The sequence below is a fragment of the Acanthochromis polyacanthus genome, chromosome 8 (assembly GCF_021347895.1).
Source record: "Acanthochromis polyacanthus isolate Apoly-LR-REF ecotype Palm Island chromosome 8, KAUST_Apoly_ChrSc, whole genome shotgun sequence".
In the NCBI taxonomy this organism is placed as follows: domain Eukaryota; kingdom Metazoa; phylum Chordata; class Actinopteri; family Pomacentridae; genus Acanthochromis; species Acanthochromis polyacanthus.
This window is the reverse complement of record NC_067120.1, coordinates 24,744,314-24,760,958: the sequence shown is the minus strand read 5'-3', so window position 1 is coordinate 24,760,958 and position 16,645 is coordinate 24,744,314. Positions and strand designations below refer to the sequence as shown.

The 16,645-nt window shown below is 40.2% G+C and overlaps 1 protein-coding gene across 6 annotated transcripts in view; it reads right to left on the bottom strand.

Annotated features, from left to right (window-relative positions):
* Positions 1-12,625, bottom strand: part of LOC110959664 (RNA-binding Raly-like protein) — a 99,108-nt gene extending 86,483 nt beyond the window's left edge. For 2 of the 6 annotated variants that reach the window (XR_007943792.1, XR_007943793.1), the window contains exon 1: positions 12,448-12,623. Coding sequence is in view for 4 of the 6 variants with exons in the window: in XM_051952246.1 (XP_051808206.1) it covers positions 12,448-12,484 (37 nt within the window). In the remaining 2 variants the exon portion in view is untranslated. Of the gene's footprint in view, positions 1-12,447 lie in introns of all 6 variants that reach the window. The other 4 variants (XM_051952246.1, XM_051952248.1, XM_051952245.1 and 1 more) reach the window with 3 other exon arrangements.
* Positions 12,626-16,645: the final 4,020 nt, after the last annotated feature.

Sequence of the window (16,645 nt, the reverse complement as noted above, 5' to 3'; positions counted from 1 at the left end):
ATTTACAATGAAAACAAAGAAAAACAGTAATTCCTCAGATTTCAGAACATATGAAAATCAACAGGCTTTCAGTCTAAAGTGCCACTTGTGTCAACTAACATTTCTATTTACATTATTAAATGACAAAAAAGTAAATCCTCACATTTTAGAGATTAAAGCCAGCACCTCTACATCTGTGTTATTTTTTGTATGCAAGTTAAAGGCAAGCGGATGAACAAACCGCTAACTTCTGCTGTCACCCCATGGCTGGTGGTGTGTAAAGCGATCAGAGGGAGACAGGCTGTCTCCCTCTGATCGCTCTGATTGCTCAGCGGGCGCTGTTATCCTGCGCCCCGCGGTCTCCTGTCTCTTGCATTGAAGAGGAACGAACTGCGCATGTCAAAGTTATAACGAGAGTCAATGGGGAAAGATGAGTGCGCCCCAGGCCGGATATGACGTTTCTAATCTGACTTTTTATTATAAATTATACATCTTAGTAACTCTCTACAGGCTCTATTATCCATTTTGCTTGTTAAAAACATAGGATATATATGTAAATGTAATTATAAAAGCATTTTATTAAAGGATGGGCTGTGACTCTCTGCATGATGTGAGACAGAGGGGGCGGCGCCCTAGCGCCCTTTGTTGACCAGCCGCGCCTGCTCAGTCGTGTGATTTCCGACAGATGAAATCTTTTTCAAAATTCATTGTCTGCAGCAGTTGATTTGTAGTAGAATCGCAATCATGTGATCGTCAGCAGGCAGCTGACGTAGTATTCATTTGTTCTCATAGACCCTTTAATGACCACGTCACGAATGACGTCACAGCTTTAGCTGGAGGCAAAAGAGGAAGCCCGCGGCCCTGACCGAAATGCGAAAAACTGAGGGACTAGGCTCTATCAACTTTTCTAAAATGTCGTCCTGCTGTGTTTTTGGATGCCAGAATAGTAGGAATGACATTGGCGAACGCAAATTAAAGTTTTATAGGATTCCACCGAACACTCGTGCTCAGAGGGAACGAAGACAGTTGTGGTTAAATGCACGATCAGCTGCAGTCAATTCCAGCCATTTTCAGTACAAAAAATCGCTAATATTCTATTTGTAAATAAAAAATATTCAATTCAATTCAATTCAGCTTTATTCCAGACACTGGGTCCAAATACACACACCATCAGAAAAAGGACACAACAAGACACACAAAAAATACAATCAAAAACAATAACCCATTAAATATGACGAGAAGTACAGGGAATATTGGACGGGCATCGCAAGGTGCATTTCCTTGAAAACGACCGATTCGTGGATTATATACCGACTTCAAGACATGTTTTGGACAAAATATTTTACTGGCTTGTGTCGTCTGGATGTCCAAGGTTGGATTATGGCCGTTTTTTGTGGAATATTTTCATCTGTGTGTAATAATGAACCCGGAAATGCAAGTCGTGCTGTGTGCGTTGAAGCCGTGTATAGAGAACGGATGGATGGATATTCGTTGTTTGTCGGACAAATGTGTTTATATTACCCGCTGTGGTAATCACATCTGAAAGTGGTTTATACCGGCGGATTCATGAGAATCTAAGCTTTCCATGGGCGTATAGTGTTTATATAATCGCGTTTGCAGCCTTCGGACATTCTTTAAATTCCTATGCAAATTAGTAAGTGTACCGCCAGCGGGACACTGAAGTTTTACGGGTTAAAAATGCTCGAGTTTGCAGCGCAAACTCCCAGCGCAAACTATATACTCCCAGTCCCGCTTGACTTCTCGCTCCGCTTTTGACTCCAGCATAAGCCCCGCCCACAAAAACCGTCACAATGTTTGTAAACAAATAAAGGGTCTATAGTTACAGTGACACCGTGCCGCTATCTCACAGTGATACAGAAATCTTTAACAAATCCATGGATCCAGACTATAAGCTGCATCACTGCCAAAATTGAACACTAGAAAACCCAGGTTTTGCCCTTTTTTTTACTCCCAGAACTGTACCAGATGGCTCTGGCTACTGTCTATTCATTTTGAAATGAGGACCATTTCTGAGGAATGTGAGCATTGTCCCTGATAATGGCTGGTGATCAACACTTGAAATCCCAGGTTCAAGTGGTAATGCACACACTAGTGCCTCATTGTCATAACAAAAGTGTCTTTAAACCAGGGATTAGTGCCAATTGGCTCTTCTCTGGGTTCAATAGTGATATGTATCAACTGATCCACTCTTGGGTTTGCTAGTGCTAAACGCTTGGTCTTTGTGTGACATTCCCTGAAAATTTCATCCAAATCTGTCCGTTTTTGAGTAGTGTTGCTAACAGACAGACAGACAGACCAACGCCGATCATCACATAATTCTGCCACGGTCCTTTACGGAATAACTAGAAAAGCACTACTGAAAGTTAGGAATTCAACTCAGAATTGTGGCTTTCCACAGAACTAGAATGGAAAACTCTTTCATCCATCTATCCATCCATCCATCCATTCACTCATTTGAAATTTTAGCCCAAAACAAACAATACAGATGAACAGATTGTGGTTTTTTGATCAAAGACTCATTGAAAGACAATCATGTTGGGGAGTCCTTCAATGTAAATGATGTACCAAACTGGGGCTGCATGACAGTAAGTTCCCTGGCTCCTTTTTTATCAGCCAAGCATCTGTGGGAATGTCCTTAGTTTGCAGGTATTTTATGTAACCAGAATTATTTAAGAAATTAAAATTTTAACCTGATAATGACATTAAATGCAAAATCAAAGGATCACCAAAGCTATTCTCGTCTCACCCAGAAGGAAACACAAACATTTGAAACAAATATCATGAAATTCTAAGCAGTCATTTGTGAGACTTTTCACCAGTCCTACAGATGTAAATGCAATCATGACACTACAATGTTTTACCAAAGTCAGTAAGTTTCATTGTTCCAGATCCTCAATGTCCTTTCAAAACTTAATGACAAACCAATGACCAGTTGTTGAAATATTTCAGTCTAACTCAGAGTGGTGGACCACCAGACCATCACTGCCATACACAGAGCCTTGTGAGAAATGTTTCTTGTAATCACAAAGCCATCCATTCATTCATCCATTCACTTTCTCTAATCTGAGGTTCGGTCGCGGGGCAACAGACGATGCAGGTCATTCCAGACGTCCCTCCCCTTGGTGACATCAGCTTTTCCTGGCATTTACAGGCCAGACGAGATATATAGTCCCTCCAGCGGGTTCTGGACTACCCCGGGATCTCCTCCCACGTGCTTGAAAAACCTCCAAAGGAAGCCTCCTCGGAGGATTCCAAATCAGATGTCCAAACCACCTCAACTGACTCCTTTTGATGTGATGGAGCAGCATCTCTAATCCAAGCTCCTTCCTGATGTCCAAGCTTCTCATCCTATTTCTAAGGCTGAGTCCAGCCATCCTGTGGAGGAAGCTTATTTTGCCTGCTTGTACCCGTGATCTCATTCTTCCAGTCACAAAGCCTTGATTTTGTGAAATCAGGAAAACACACTTCATTTTTATGAAGTATCTTCCTTGTAGTTACAAAAAATGTTGACAGTGTCCTCTCTGGTGTTCAGTGGCCAGGTTCCCTCCATCTCTACAGTCAGTCATCATTTGGATTCTTGAATTGAAAGCAGAGTGGAGTCCGTCTCTCCATGACCTCCATCAGCATTCAGTGATCGACTCTGAGGACCCCCACATGTCAGCTCACGTTCATCGAGGCAGCAGCTGGCCTGTCATCTCCCAACATCTCTCTCTTCCCATTTGTAGAACTGGCATTCGGCAGCAGGGTTGTCTATTGCTGCCACACCACATGCAGCTTGTATGACATTTGTCTTTTAGTGTGAGGTTTATGAGTGCCATCACTCACCATCTGTTAAGTGACGGGGTGCCTTCAATCGTTTCCCCTCCAGAGATCAATAGGGCTGCCAGGTCGCCACAGTGCACGCAGCGTGCTGAATGGGTGATTGTGCATCATCAGCTGAGTGATTACAGCTATTTGCTTGCTTATAGTGCTTTGCATTGTTTGGACGACATATCAAGTTTATAGAGAGTAGAGAGAAAGAAGGGTAAAATGAGAGCGGAGGGGACGGAGAGAGAGTGATGACAGGACAATTTCACACCCTCATGGTCATTGATTTACAGGGACAGGCTGTTCAAAGTTCGGCAGGAATGCCAGAGCAGAGTAGAGCAGAGGCCGGCGGCTGGGGTTGGAATGAGGCCAAAACAATTACTTCTGTCTGTCCAGCTACATTTGTTTGTAACAGTTTGCCTGGAAATGTCAGCTTGCTGTACAGCGATGATGATGATGTGTCCGCCTCCATCCGATTTTTCTTAGTTTTGATGCACAGAAAAGTTCTGAGAGACTCCAAAACAGTCAAAGCTTGAAAATTGTCCTCATATGGTCAAAATCAAACACGAGCAAAAATGTCCATCCATCCATCCATTGTCGATACACCTCATTTGGGTTACAGGGCGGGGGGGGGGGGGGGGGGGGGGGGGGGGGCTATAGTCTATCCCAGCTGACTTAGGGGTGAAGACAAGGGACATCCTGGACAGGTCACAGGGCTATATATTAAGACAAACTAAGTCACATTCACACCTGTGAACAATTTAGAGATGTCAGTTAACCTCAGCATGTTTTTGGACTGTGGGAGGAAGCAGGAGTACCCAGTGAAAATCCACACATACACAGGGAGGGCATGCAAACTCCATGCAGAAAGATCCCAGGAAGACGCCAACACGAACCGGGGATCTTCTAGCTGCAGGAATTCAACACAAACGGACAGCGTCGTTTTCTGCCGATTTCAGTGTGCCGGATCAGTAGCAGATCAGAGTAGCAGTTAGACTGTTTCATCACTAGAACATATTCAGAATCTCCACACTGTACTGCAATCCTGTTTGTGAGATTTAATCCTTCAACATGAGGAATGAAAAGATTTGCTGATAGGCCTGTGATAAAGATCAGTGAAACGCTGCAGCTTGTCTGAATTCTGTGTCTGAATTAAAATTCATTCTGTGCTGTTGAAAACTGTGCCTATTTAAACAAAAACACTGCCTTTGTTTGTGTAATTTTAACTTTGTCATTTAGTACTTTTATAGAATAAAACTACTACTCTGATTTTAAAAACAAGAAAGGACAATTATTTAGCCTCATGATAACCTGATCTGGACATCAAAACATTATTTTAAGTTTTCCAAGTATTTGGTGTTGCACACCTTTCATGGCACAACTTGTGCAGATATCAAGTAGTAAAGCAATGTATGCATCATTATCTCCTCAAAACACTTACCTATGCTTAAAAATTAAATTGTAGACTATATTTGACAAATACTGATGTATGTAAATTACATGCCCACTTAATGATTTAATTGGAAATTGAATTTTATTTATGCTACAGGTATGATAGCTCACTTTTAAAATCCTGTTTCTTTTCTTAATGAGTAAAAACCTCAAGTTTTATTTTATATGGCTCATAATCAGACAACGCTGTCTCATTTACAGACAGCTGAAGGACTCATGAAGTGTCTTACTGAGGTATTGGACTAACAAGTACCATCAGAATAAAACCTCTTATCCGTGCTGAATTGGGCTGAGATCTGGTGATTGTGAAGGTCATAGTCTATGAATCACATCATTTTTATACTGATTAGAACCATTCAGTTATCCCTTGCATTATAGAGACTCCATTCAGGACAGAAGTGTTTCATCTTAGGATGAAGGTGATCATTCAGAACAACATTGTATTTAGGGCTGCAACTAACGATGAATCGATTAATCGTTAAAACACGTTAAGGCATCAAAAGCGGAAGTGAGCGCACTTTGCAACAGAAATAACTGACTGAGCGGAGCACTGAACACAGACAGACATCTGTGATGTATCATATATATGTTATATATGCACGATACAGCACGGATAAGCACAGTTTATCGTCCGCTGTATCATAAAATGTGGATGTTCGTGCATATATTATATATGCACGATACAGTGCGGATGTCTATCTGTGTAGATGTCCATCTGATGAGAATTAAGCAGTGCATAGACTATCGCTGGATGGATGTATTGGGACCTACGTAACTACTTTTTCTGACATTCTGTAAATAATGGCAGTGTGGCTATAGGAATGCAGTCTGTAATTAGGGATGACCAGTGGTGGCCTCAGGATGCCTTAGCCTAGACCAGTGCTTCTCAAATAGTGGGGAGCATCCCCCTTGGTACAACCATGCTAATAAGCTGCTTGAGTTTTTTTCAGCAAAAATGTGCGGAATATTGCCAACAAACATCCCGCTTCATGAATGTTACTTCATTGCAAAAAATAAAAACTATCCTTCTGTCCAATGACACTGTCACCAGACGTATAAATGGCATTGCTAACAATTTTCGAGAACAGCTGGTAGATAAACTACCAGCTTTTTTGTGACAGCAAAAAAGACTGCTTGTTTATTACTTACGTACATTTTGACATGACAAACTCCTGTGTGAGGATCTACTTTTATTTAGAAAAAATATGTCAGAGAAAGACACAGCTGAAGAGCTATTCAAAATACTGGGCTGGTTCATGACCAAAAATGGGCTAAAGTGGGAGAACTGCATTGGTGTTTGCAGTGATGGTGCACAGACCATGGCAAGGATGAGAAAAAGGCTTCAGGCACTCATCAAAATGGGCTCACCTAATGCTAAATGGACACTGTTATACACTGAGACGCACTGACATCAAGGCACATTTCCTCTGAATTAAGTGAGGTTATGACTGACATTCTAAGTATACTCAGTTTTATAAAGACCAGACCACTAAAAAGAAGAGTTTTCTCTTCTATCTGTGAGGAGATGGGAGCTGAACATAAAGCTGTGCTGTTTCACAGTGAAGCAAGGTGGCTGGCATGAGGGAAAGTCTTGTCCTGGGGTTTTGAGCTCAGAGAGGAGATAAAATGTTTTGGAGCAGGAGCACAAGTGAAGTCAAAGAAAAATTTTGTGATGAAAACTTCCTGGTGAAACTGGCCTACCTGTGTGACATATTTGAAAAGCTAAATGACTAAATCTACAGCTTCAAGAGAAACACCTCCCTCAAGTCACAGACAAGATCAGCTCTTTCACTCGAAAGCTTGCGATGTGGGACAGGCGACTATCGAGAACTTGCATGGATTTGTAGAAACTACTGACAATGATGACATCTTAGTGATTCCATATATTTTGTAGCATATTTCATCACTGATGGGATTCTTTAAAAAGTGCTTCCCTGAAAACAGCTCCCAGTATGACTGTGTGAGAGATTCTTTCAATGCACCAGCTCTCATTGATTTCAGCTCTGCAGAGGAGGACCAGTTCATTGACATGACATCTGACTCCACATCACAGACACTGAGTGACTTCTGACTCAGTATAGAGAGGTGTATCCATTCTTAGGGCAGAGGGCTGTGGGCATTCTTCTTCCCTTTGCAACATCTTATCCTGGTTAGATTGTCTTCTCTGCTGTTGCTGCACTGAAGACAAAGTACAGATCCCAGCTAAGCATTGAGCAAGAGCTGAGAGTTGCAGTATCATGCTTCAAACCCCGCTTTATAAAAGGTGTGCATTGCAAAACGTGCTCATTGTAGCCATTAATTGTCTCGTTGTAGTGCCCATAAATCCCGGCTTTGCTCTCCAGTCTCTGCAAGCTTGTATCGTCACCTTTGTGAGTAGTGAGTAGGGAGCAGGGCTGTGATTTTTTTTCCCATCGCTTGTTTTCAGTCACGATTTAATCCTGCTTCTCCTCTGCCTTAGTTTCCCATCAGTCAGTCATCCGTCTGCCTTCCTCTGGCCGTTCTGCCACATCTCTGCCAGACGTCGACACCCCGAGCCTGCCTGCCTGCCCCTGCAAGTGAGTTTGGTCGTTTCTGTAATTTATTTTTAACTTTTATATCTGCACTGTTGAGCTTCCCCTCCTGATGTTCGTTTAGCGTTCTGAGTTGGTTTTAAGTAGAATCTCCAGGTTTTTGAATGGAGTTTGGTTTTCCCATCCCCAGACTTCTCCTGTAGCCAGTTTCTGTTGTGCCTCGTTTTATTGTGTTATTAAATAAATCTCCTTGGTTCACCTGTCTCGCCTGATCTGTGTGCCTGCACTTTGGCTTCAGACCCCAACCCCACCGGGTCTGTGTCAGAATCAATGTTGCAGCTGCACTGACCCAAACATTTAAAAACATATTCAGGTCCAGACCCTGGTGAATTCATACAGCCTTTTTTTATATATATATATTTTCTGACATAAGGGGCTTTACATCCTCTTCCACTGACAGGGCACCAATGAGAGCAGCTGACCTCAGAGTCAGCTGTGCCAGCTACAAATCACACACCACATTCAAAACAATTACTTTAGAATGTAAGTGGTTAAATATGTTGTTACTCCACCAAGGAAAGCGGCAGAGTTATGTGACGATCAGCATTGGTTTGTCTGTATATTTGTCTGTTAGCAACATTACTCAAAAATGGACAAACGTATTTAGATGAAATGGAATTTTCAGGGAAGGTCAGAAATGACACAAGAACCAAACATACTGAAAACAAGTCAAGGAAAATCTGCATCTTTTCCAGCCAGACGTAAAACAGGTCACACTATTCATGACAAAAAAAACACCAGACCTGAAAGGATCTACTGCCAGTGTCACAGCTTGCTGCAATACTCCTAGAGGTTCCATATTCATGAGTCAATGGGTCTAAGCTGTTTAAGTGGCATGAGGGGTACATGCACAAGATTAAGGAGGTGGTTTTATTGTTGTCACTGTGTGGTGTATACTGCCTCTGCGACTGAAAACATGCTGTAGTCTTTCACAGTTTTGTTGCTGTCTAATATTGTATGACTTAAACACAGAAACTCCTATGATCCAAGATTTTGTGGTTTCTTGTGCCGCACTCAGAGGCGTGCTATTCCCTGGACCCTCACTTTACTAGCTTGGTATTACCAAGTCCTGGTTAGTTTACTTTACTACCTATGCCTAATCTAATTCTGTCTGATCAGATTGCTTATTGTGTTTTCTAACCACTGTGTTTTCTGTGTAATTCACCGACCAGCCAGAAGTTGTTCCCTTGAGTAGTCACTCTGATTAACTTCCCCAGTTGCATCACTTCCTCTTGACCTACATTTGACTTCCTGTAAATATTGTACATATTTTGTAGATTTGTCATTGAATGTGGAGTTACTGTGTGCTGTGTTTCTGTCGGCTTGCGCTTGAACCTCCGACCTGATCTGTGACAAAATCACTTGATTAATGTCACTTTTTAAAAATGAGGTATGCGGTCAGAGATGAATGTATTTGACATTTGTAAAATTGCTAAACATGGCTGCCTGTTATGCTATTTATGAAATACCTCATTCAAAAAAATGAAATATCAGTATGTAAGTCCAGTTGTCACAAATCAGCAAATGGAAACAACTTGAACATGGTGTGTAGTTGTGCTTGGAAACTAAAACAATTCACAAGAAAATACTAATATAGCTGTCATCAGTAACATGGCACCAGAGCAGCACCATCATGTGACAGAAATAAGGAAGTTAAAACCTAAGACACTTCTTGTTAAAACAAATGAGCTCATGGATGAATGAGAAATGGCAGAATATCATATAGAAAGGGATGTTAAACTGTCAGGGATGTTTCCAGCAACAACGACTTGATTCAAGGCTTTGGGGCAGCTGCTGAAACTACATTTCAGTGTCAAAAGTGAAATTCAAAACCATTTCTTTTTTAGACAGTACAATTATCAAGTCAAAAACCACACCCAACACTCTATGTGTAGAGAGACATAATATCTGGTTCACTGCTCATACAAATTGCCACTTGTGAAGACCATGTATATCATGGCAATCTAAAGTTTTGAAATGACTCCTACAACTCTGAATTTCCTTGAGACCAATGCATCTTTCACAGATTTATTATAGGTTTTCTGGAAATAAGTCAAAGTCGGAATTATCCGTTTTGGTGATCCAGAAAGTTGAGTTAATCAAATTTTCTTTGTGGCATGGAATCTTAACTTCTTGTAAGTAATTACGTTTGACTACAGCTGCTGACTCCTCTCAATCAATTCAAATACAGCCCATTTGAAACACTTAATGGAATCAGCGATAAATACTACAGTGGGAAAGTTTGAGGAGCTCAACAAAGATCTGAAAAAGCAAATCCTGGACTTGAACAAGCCGGGTAACTCACTTCGATCCATTTCTATAAATTAGAAGTTGCTGAAACTCAGGTGACAGCCGTGTGTTTTACATCACCATGGAATGAGAGGTTGCAGTATAAGATGGAAGCCCTTCCTCTACAAGATCTGGTGTACACATATGTGGACATCTTTTTTTTCAAAAAGAGTGTATTGTTCATAATAATCATATAAAATATAATCAATATAATAATCAGATATTAGATATTATTCGAATATTATATTTATTGGTTACTCCTGATCCTAAATAATTAGAAGAAATCTAAAATGCAAGCCCAACCAAAGCTCGGGTCTCAGGAGGTTAAAACTCTGCTGAAGTTTGCCGCCGATCACATGAACAAAGAAAAGGCTTGTGGACAAAAGTTCTGTGACCAGATGAAACAAAAAAAATTTGCTATTTGACCTCAATGACCAGAAATAAGTTTGGGCTGTTTTGGTGCCTGTGAAACTGGTGCTTTACAACAATTAAATGGAAAAGTGATGGAGGATTACCTAGGAAAACATACAAAGCATCAGCCAGAAGGTTGGATCTTGGACACAGTTGGATGTTCCAACATGGCACTGACACCAAACACACATGAAAGGTGGTAAAGAAATAGCTAAATCAGGCTAGAATTAAGGTCTTACACTGGTCTCACCTTAGTCCTGAACTGAACCCTATCAAGAATCTGTGGACTGTGATGAAGAAACCAGTCTGTGTCAACAATGCCATGCAAAATGAACACAAACATATACACTACCGTTCAAAAGTTTGGAGTCGCCCAGGCAATTTCATGCTTTCCATGAAAACTCACACTTTTATTCATGTGTTAACATAAGTGTACAAAGATTTTCTTATAATCAATTAACCTTTCAACACCATTAGCTAACACAATGTAGCATTAGAACATAGAAGTGATGGTTGCTGGAAATGTTCCTCTGTACCTCTATGTAGATATTCCATTAAAAATCAGTTGTTTCCAGCTAGAATAGTCATTTACAACATTAACAACGTCTAGACTGTATTTCTGATTTATTTAATGTCATCTTCATTGAAAAAAATGTTTTCTTTCAAATATAATGACATTTCTAAGTGACCCCAAACTTTTGAACGGTAGTGTAGAAGACTGCTAAAAGCTACAAAGAGCCATTCAGAGATGCTAAACCACCAAAAAGAGTTGTGTCATTTGTGTCCCTTTCAGGTGAATATAGACTGCATTTATTGCAGTTTTATTTTAAGTACTTGCCTCTTATTGTCAGTGTGCCTGTCACACACACACACGCACACACACACACACACACACACACACACACACACACACACACACACACACACACACACACACACACACACACACACACACACACACACACACAGTGATGGCAAAGAGGTACCGGCTAGAGCATCAGGAGAAATGATGGTTCAGGGTCTTGCTCCAGTACATCATGACATGTGAACAATAGGAGCTGGGAATCAGCCCACCAATCTACTGATTCATACCTGCTCTACCACCTCTAGTCAAACAGTCTTCACAAAGAATATGAGCTGACATTTAAATGGAACACGGGAGATCTGGTTGTTCATTCTGCAGTACACATGAATATTAGTATCCTGGTTTCTGTCTGTGTGCAACCATGTCTTCATTTTCCTCACGAATTCATCCAGTGTGTTCTGTACCAACAATGAACTTCAGATGCTGCAATCCAGTGTTTAGAGACACAAAACATAATGAAGATGACTGTGTGCATGTCATGAAATCATTTAAATGAACACAACATTCTAATTTCAGATTATTAGCACAGACCCTGGTTCTGAGAAAGTCAGGTGTTTTAGCTGGAGTATGAATGCTGCTTCAGCCAACTGACCTGCAATATCTCATTTTTGGAGTGATAAGGATGCAGAAGTTTGTCATTCAGTAATTTAGAAGCTATGGATGAAACACATATGATCAAAACCAGAGTAAGCCTCAGAGCCAGGACACTCACATCCATATAAACACACTCAGTGAAGAATGAATTCTAAACTGACAACAATTTCCTCGTGAGAGGTGATACTCTATCTTCAAATCAGCTGTCTCGCAGCATAAAAGACTGTTTTGTCAGTTGTCAGCCCTAAACTGACATGAGCATTTGATCTGTCAAATGCTGAAGCTGCTTTGGTAAACTCTTCAAGTGACACATACACACATACCTCCAAATGTTTTGTGGGATAATTACAGTCACAGTAAAGAATTACCAGGTTTCTTCAGTCTCTCAAATGCACAAAGTTACTGTATGTGTGCGTGTGTGTGTGTGTGTGTGTCTGCGTCTGTGTGTGTGCTACTCACGTCTGTCTCTATGGCAGGTGCTCCTCAAATGGATCATAACAAGAGAAGAAGAACAGAGAAATTAAACCTGACGACTCAGAGAGTATGAGAGACTGAATCCTCGCTCACTAAGAGAGAGAGACACAGAGAAGCAGAGGTAGAGAGGTGACCGCTGAGGAGGCAGTGGGCTGTACCATCCACTGAGAGCAGGCGAGAGGAGGGGGGACCAGTTCATTTATCTGCAGGAAAGTGGGGAGGGAGGATGAGTGCGCATTCAAGTGAAAAGCAAGAAAAGTGGAATGAGTTAAAGGAAATAGAACAAAACAGAAAGTACGGTGCTCCCAGTCATCACTGTTACAATTTACTGAACTGTTGTAATGATGTTCAAGATGCTTCTCCACTGATGCTGTCCTCTCAGTAGTAATAACAGGCAGGTGACCGTTAAAATTTGTCTAATGGAGATGTCATGCCACCTAGTGGATGAAAACATGGTTGTTAAAATTGGTCAAAATGAAATTGAATTGCGTATTTTCTTTCTGTCTACTACAGCTGAATGGTTTGGGATGAGCAGTTACCACGTGCTCAGCATGCGCATTGTTGATGATGACTGTTTTTAAATGCTGTTCTACATCCATCCATCCACCCATTATCTATATACCGCTTTGTGCTTTGGCCCCTCAACTTATTTTAATAGAGAGGATGCATTCAACTCAATTTAATCTGAAGTGGGCCGGACCAGTCAAAGCACAGCACAATAACCTACAATAAAAAACACAACTTCAATTCCCTTTGTTTTAGTGCAAAAAAAAAAACACATTCTGAAAATGTTAACAGTGAATGAACTATCTTTTTGCAAAACATTATGAACAACTTGACATTTCTTAAGAAAATTAAGTGCAGTTTCAACAATATTATCTTTTGCACATTACAACTTACAGATCACAGAGTATCCACAAAGGCACAAAACATTTCGTCCCAGGTATCCAGAACTGAACAATGTAGTATTTTACTTTATGATGAAAACAAGTTGACAAATTATTTTAAATTTAGTTTTATAAATTTAAAATTTGCAGTTGATGTCTCCTCTGTAATTTTTTCACTTCCCAAAGTCATCCTACAGATCAGATTGGACCCTCTGGTGTGCTGGTTTTGGAACCGGGCCGCATGTTTAACACCCCTGCTTTAGAGGGTTACGGGGCGCTGGAGCTGACTTAGGGCAAAAGGCAGGGACTGCTCTACATGTAAAGTCACAATCCACCTCAGAGATAGTTTGGTTCGAAAAGTTAAATGCTTAGCAGCAGGATCAATAAAATCTCAATGAAGGTAATGAACGGGAAGCTTACCCCCAGACTTCATGTTTCTTAATATGTTGATGAAATCCACGTCATAGTTTAATCAGTGTTTCAGAGGCACTGCTGTGCCAACCCGCCTGCCATCATCTAACTCTGTTTTAATTACAAAATCCATTAAATGATTTCATTTTAATTAAAGCTGTCCTTTCTAATTAAGATATGATTATGAGGAGAGCTGGGCTGTCTCCTGGGCTCCTTTATTTATCTTGGAGGTAACCTCCATCAGCAGCTGGCTAACAGCCTCTCAGCATGCATTTCAATGAGCATTTATCCATCAGACCACAGGGTCAGTACATAACACACGCACACACACACACACAGAGAGAGAGAGAGAGAGAGAGAGAGAGAGAGAGAGAGAGAGAGAGAGAGAGAGAGAGACTGTGCTTTCAGTGATGATAGCAGAGAGGGAAAAAAACTAAAAGAAATAAAAATAAAGTGTGGTTATATTTCACAAGAGGTAAAGCTGTTTTTTGGCATTTGGCATTAATGTAACAAGCCTTTTGCTTGCAGAGAAAGTTTTGTCTACCTACCTGGCTTCTAGTTCATCTTTCATTGCCACAGGTATGTTTGTATGTATGTTATCAGCCTGCAGTCCAAACATGGGGCTCACTAAATTATGTGCACTGCCGTTGAAAAGTTTGGTTAGAAATTCCTTTTTTTTTTGGAAAGAAAAGCAGTTTTTCAATGAAAACAACATTAAATTAATCCAAAATAGAGTCTAGACATTGTTAATGTGGTAAATAACTATTGTAGCTAGGAATATGTAGCAAAAATAGGGACATTCCGAAGCTACGGCAGTGTACATTTAATGGTTACTGATCATCTACCACTTTAAAACCACAGACAGATGATGTGAATGAAGTTGTTACTTCCTCCACTGCATCCCTTACTGGGCAATGTTTTGTAAGAACTGACTCATTAAAGATGGCATTTTCACAAATTAAACAAAAAAAATTCAAAAAACAAACATGAAATTCTGATATAAAAAAGCCCCTGCAGTTAGTTAATGTTTGCCTCGAAGAAAAAAAAACTTTATTTTCAGAGTTTTCAGTTCTGATGTCGTTTTGCAGGAATTGTACTTTTAAACTGTGAGAGGCAATGTCACCAAAGTAAAGAATAATTTTCCAAAAAATTATTAGCACCATCCTCTCACAGCTAGAAGATCCCTGGTGTGTGTCTCAGTCTGGGTCTTGTATCTTTGTGGGCTCTCACCTGGTGCTTATCATTTTATGGCATTTTTTTGCAAGTGCTACTGAAAGGGAATCTAAAGGAAACTTTGGAGTTGTCGAGATTTACTGTATAATTTTGTAAGTTCTTGACCATATTATATGAAGGGCCTTGCGATGATATGCACTACCAGTCAAAAGTTTAGACACACCTTCTCACTTAATGTTTTTTCTTTACTGTCATGACTATTTACATTTTAGATTTTCACTGAAGACATCATAATTATGAATGAATATGAATATGATATGAACATATGGAATTATGTAGTAAACAAAAGAATGTGAAATAAGTCAAAACATGTTTTGACAGTGTCACCACCATAGCACCCCAACATTATCACAGCTCCTCCTGCATGCTTCATAGAGTTCATCCGTTCGCCTTTTCTGCGTCACACAGGTGGAACCAAAGATCTCAAATTTAGACTCATCAGACCAAAGCACAGATTTCCGCTGGTTTAATGTCCATTTCTTGAGTTTCTTGGCCCAAACAAATCTCTTCTGCTTGTTACTTTTCCTTAGCAGTGGTTTCTTTGCAGTTTTTTTACCATAAAGGCCTGATTGGCGGAGTCTCCTCTGAACAGCTGATGTAGAGATGTGTCTGCTATACTAGAACTTGCAGTAATTATCTGGGCTCTAATCTGAGGTGCTGTTAACTTGCAGTTTCTGAAGCTGATGATTCGGATGAGCTTCTCCTCAGCAGCAGAGGTGACTCTTGGTCTTCCTTTCCTGGAAGGAGCCATTTTCATTGTAGCGATTGATGGTTTTTGTGACTGCACATAGGTATACATTCAAAATTTTTTGCAAATTTCTGGATTGATTGATCTTCAGTTATTAAAGTAATGATGGACTGTCATTTCTCTTTACTTAGCTGATTGGTTCTTGCCATAATATTGATGCTAACAATTGTCAAACACGGCTGTCAACTGTGTGACTTCTGCACAACACAACTGATGGTCCCAGCCCCGTTAAGAAGGCAAAAAATTCCACAGCTTAACATTGACAAGCCACACCTGTGAACTGAAAGCCATTTCAGGTGACTACCTCATGAAGTTCACTGAGAGAATGCCAAGAGTGTGCAAAGCAGTAATCAAAGCAAAGTGTGGCTACTTTGAAGAATCTAAAATATAAAACATGTTTTGACTTATTTCACACTTTTTTGTTTACTACATAGTTTCATAGTTGTTCATTCATAATTTTGATGTTTTCAGTGAGAATCTACAGTGTAAAAAGTCAGTAAAATGAAGAAAAAACATTAAATGAGAAGGTGTGTCCAAACATTTGACTGGTAGTGTATGTTATGAATTGCCACTATATAAATAAAATTGAACTGAACTGAACTGAACTGAAGTGTAACTATTTTTTTGTTGAATTTCAAAACTCACTAACAAAAGCAAAAACTTTTAAAGGACTTGCAATAACAATTTACATTTTGTCAGAGTCCCATAAGATTTCTGTTGCGTGTGTGTCCCTTGAAAAACAGGCTGGCCTCTACACTCACTGCACATCAAATTCAAGGACTTTTTAATTGCATTTAAGGTCTTTTTATGGTCTTTACAAGTACTTTCAATTTAACTTTATACTTCAAAAACTAGCAAATCTGTTATTTGTCAACTATGCATGTGTTGCTGCAACCTTCCTATA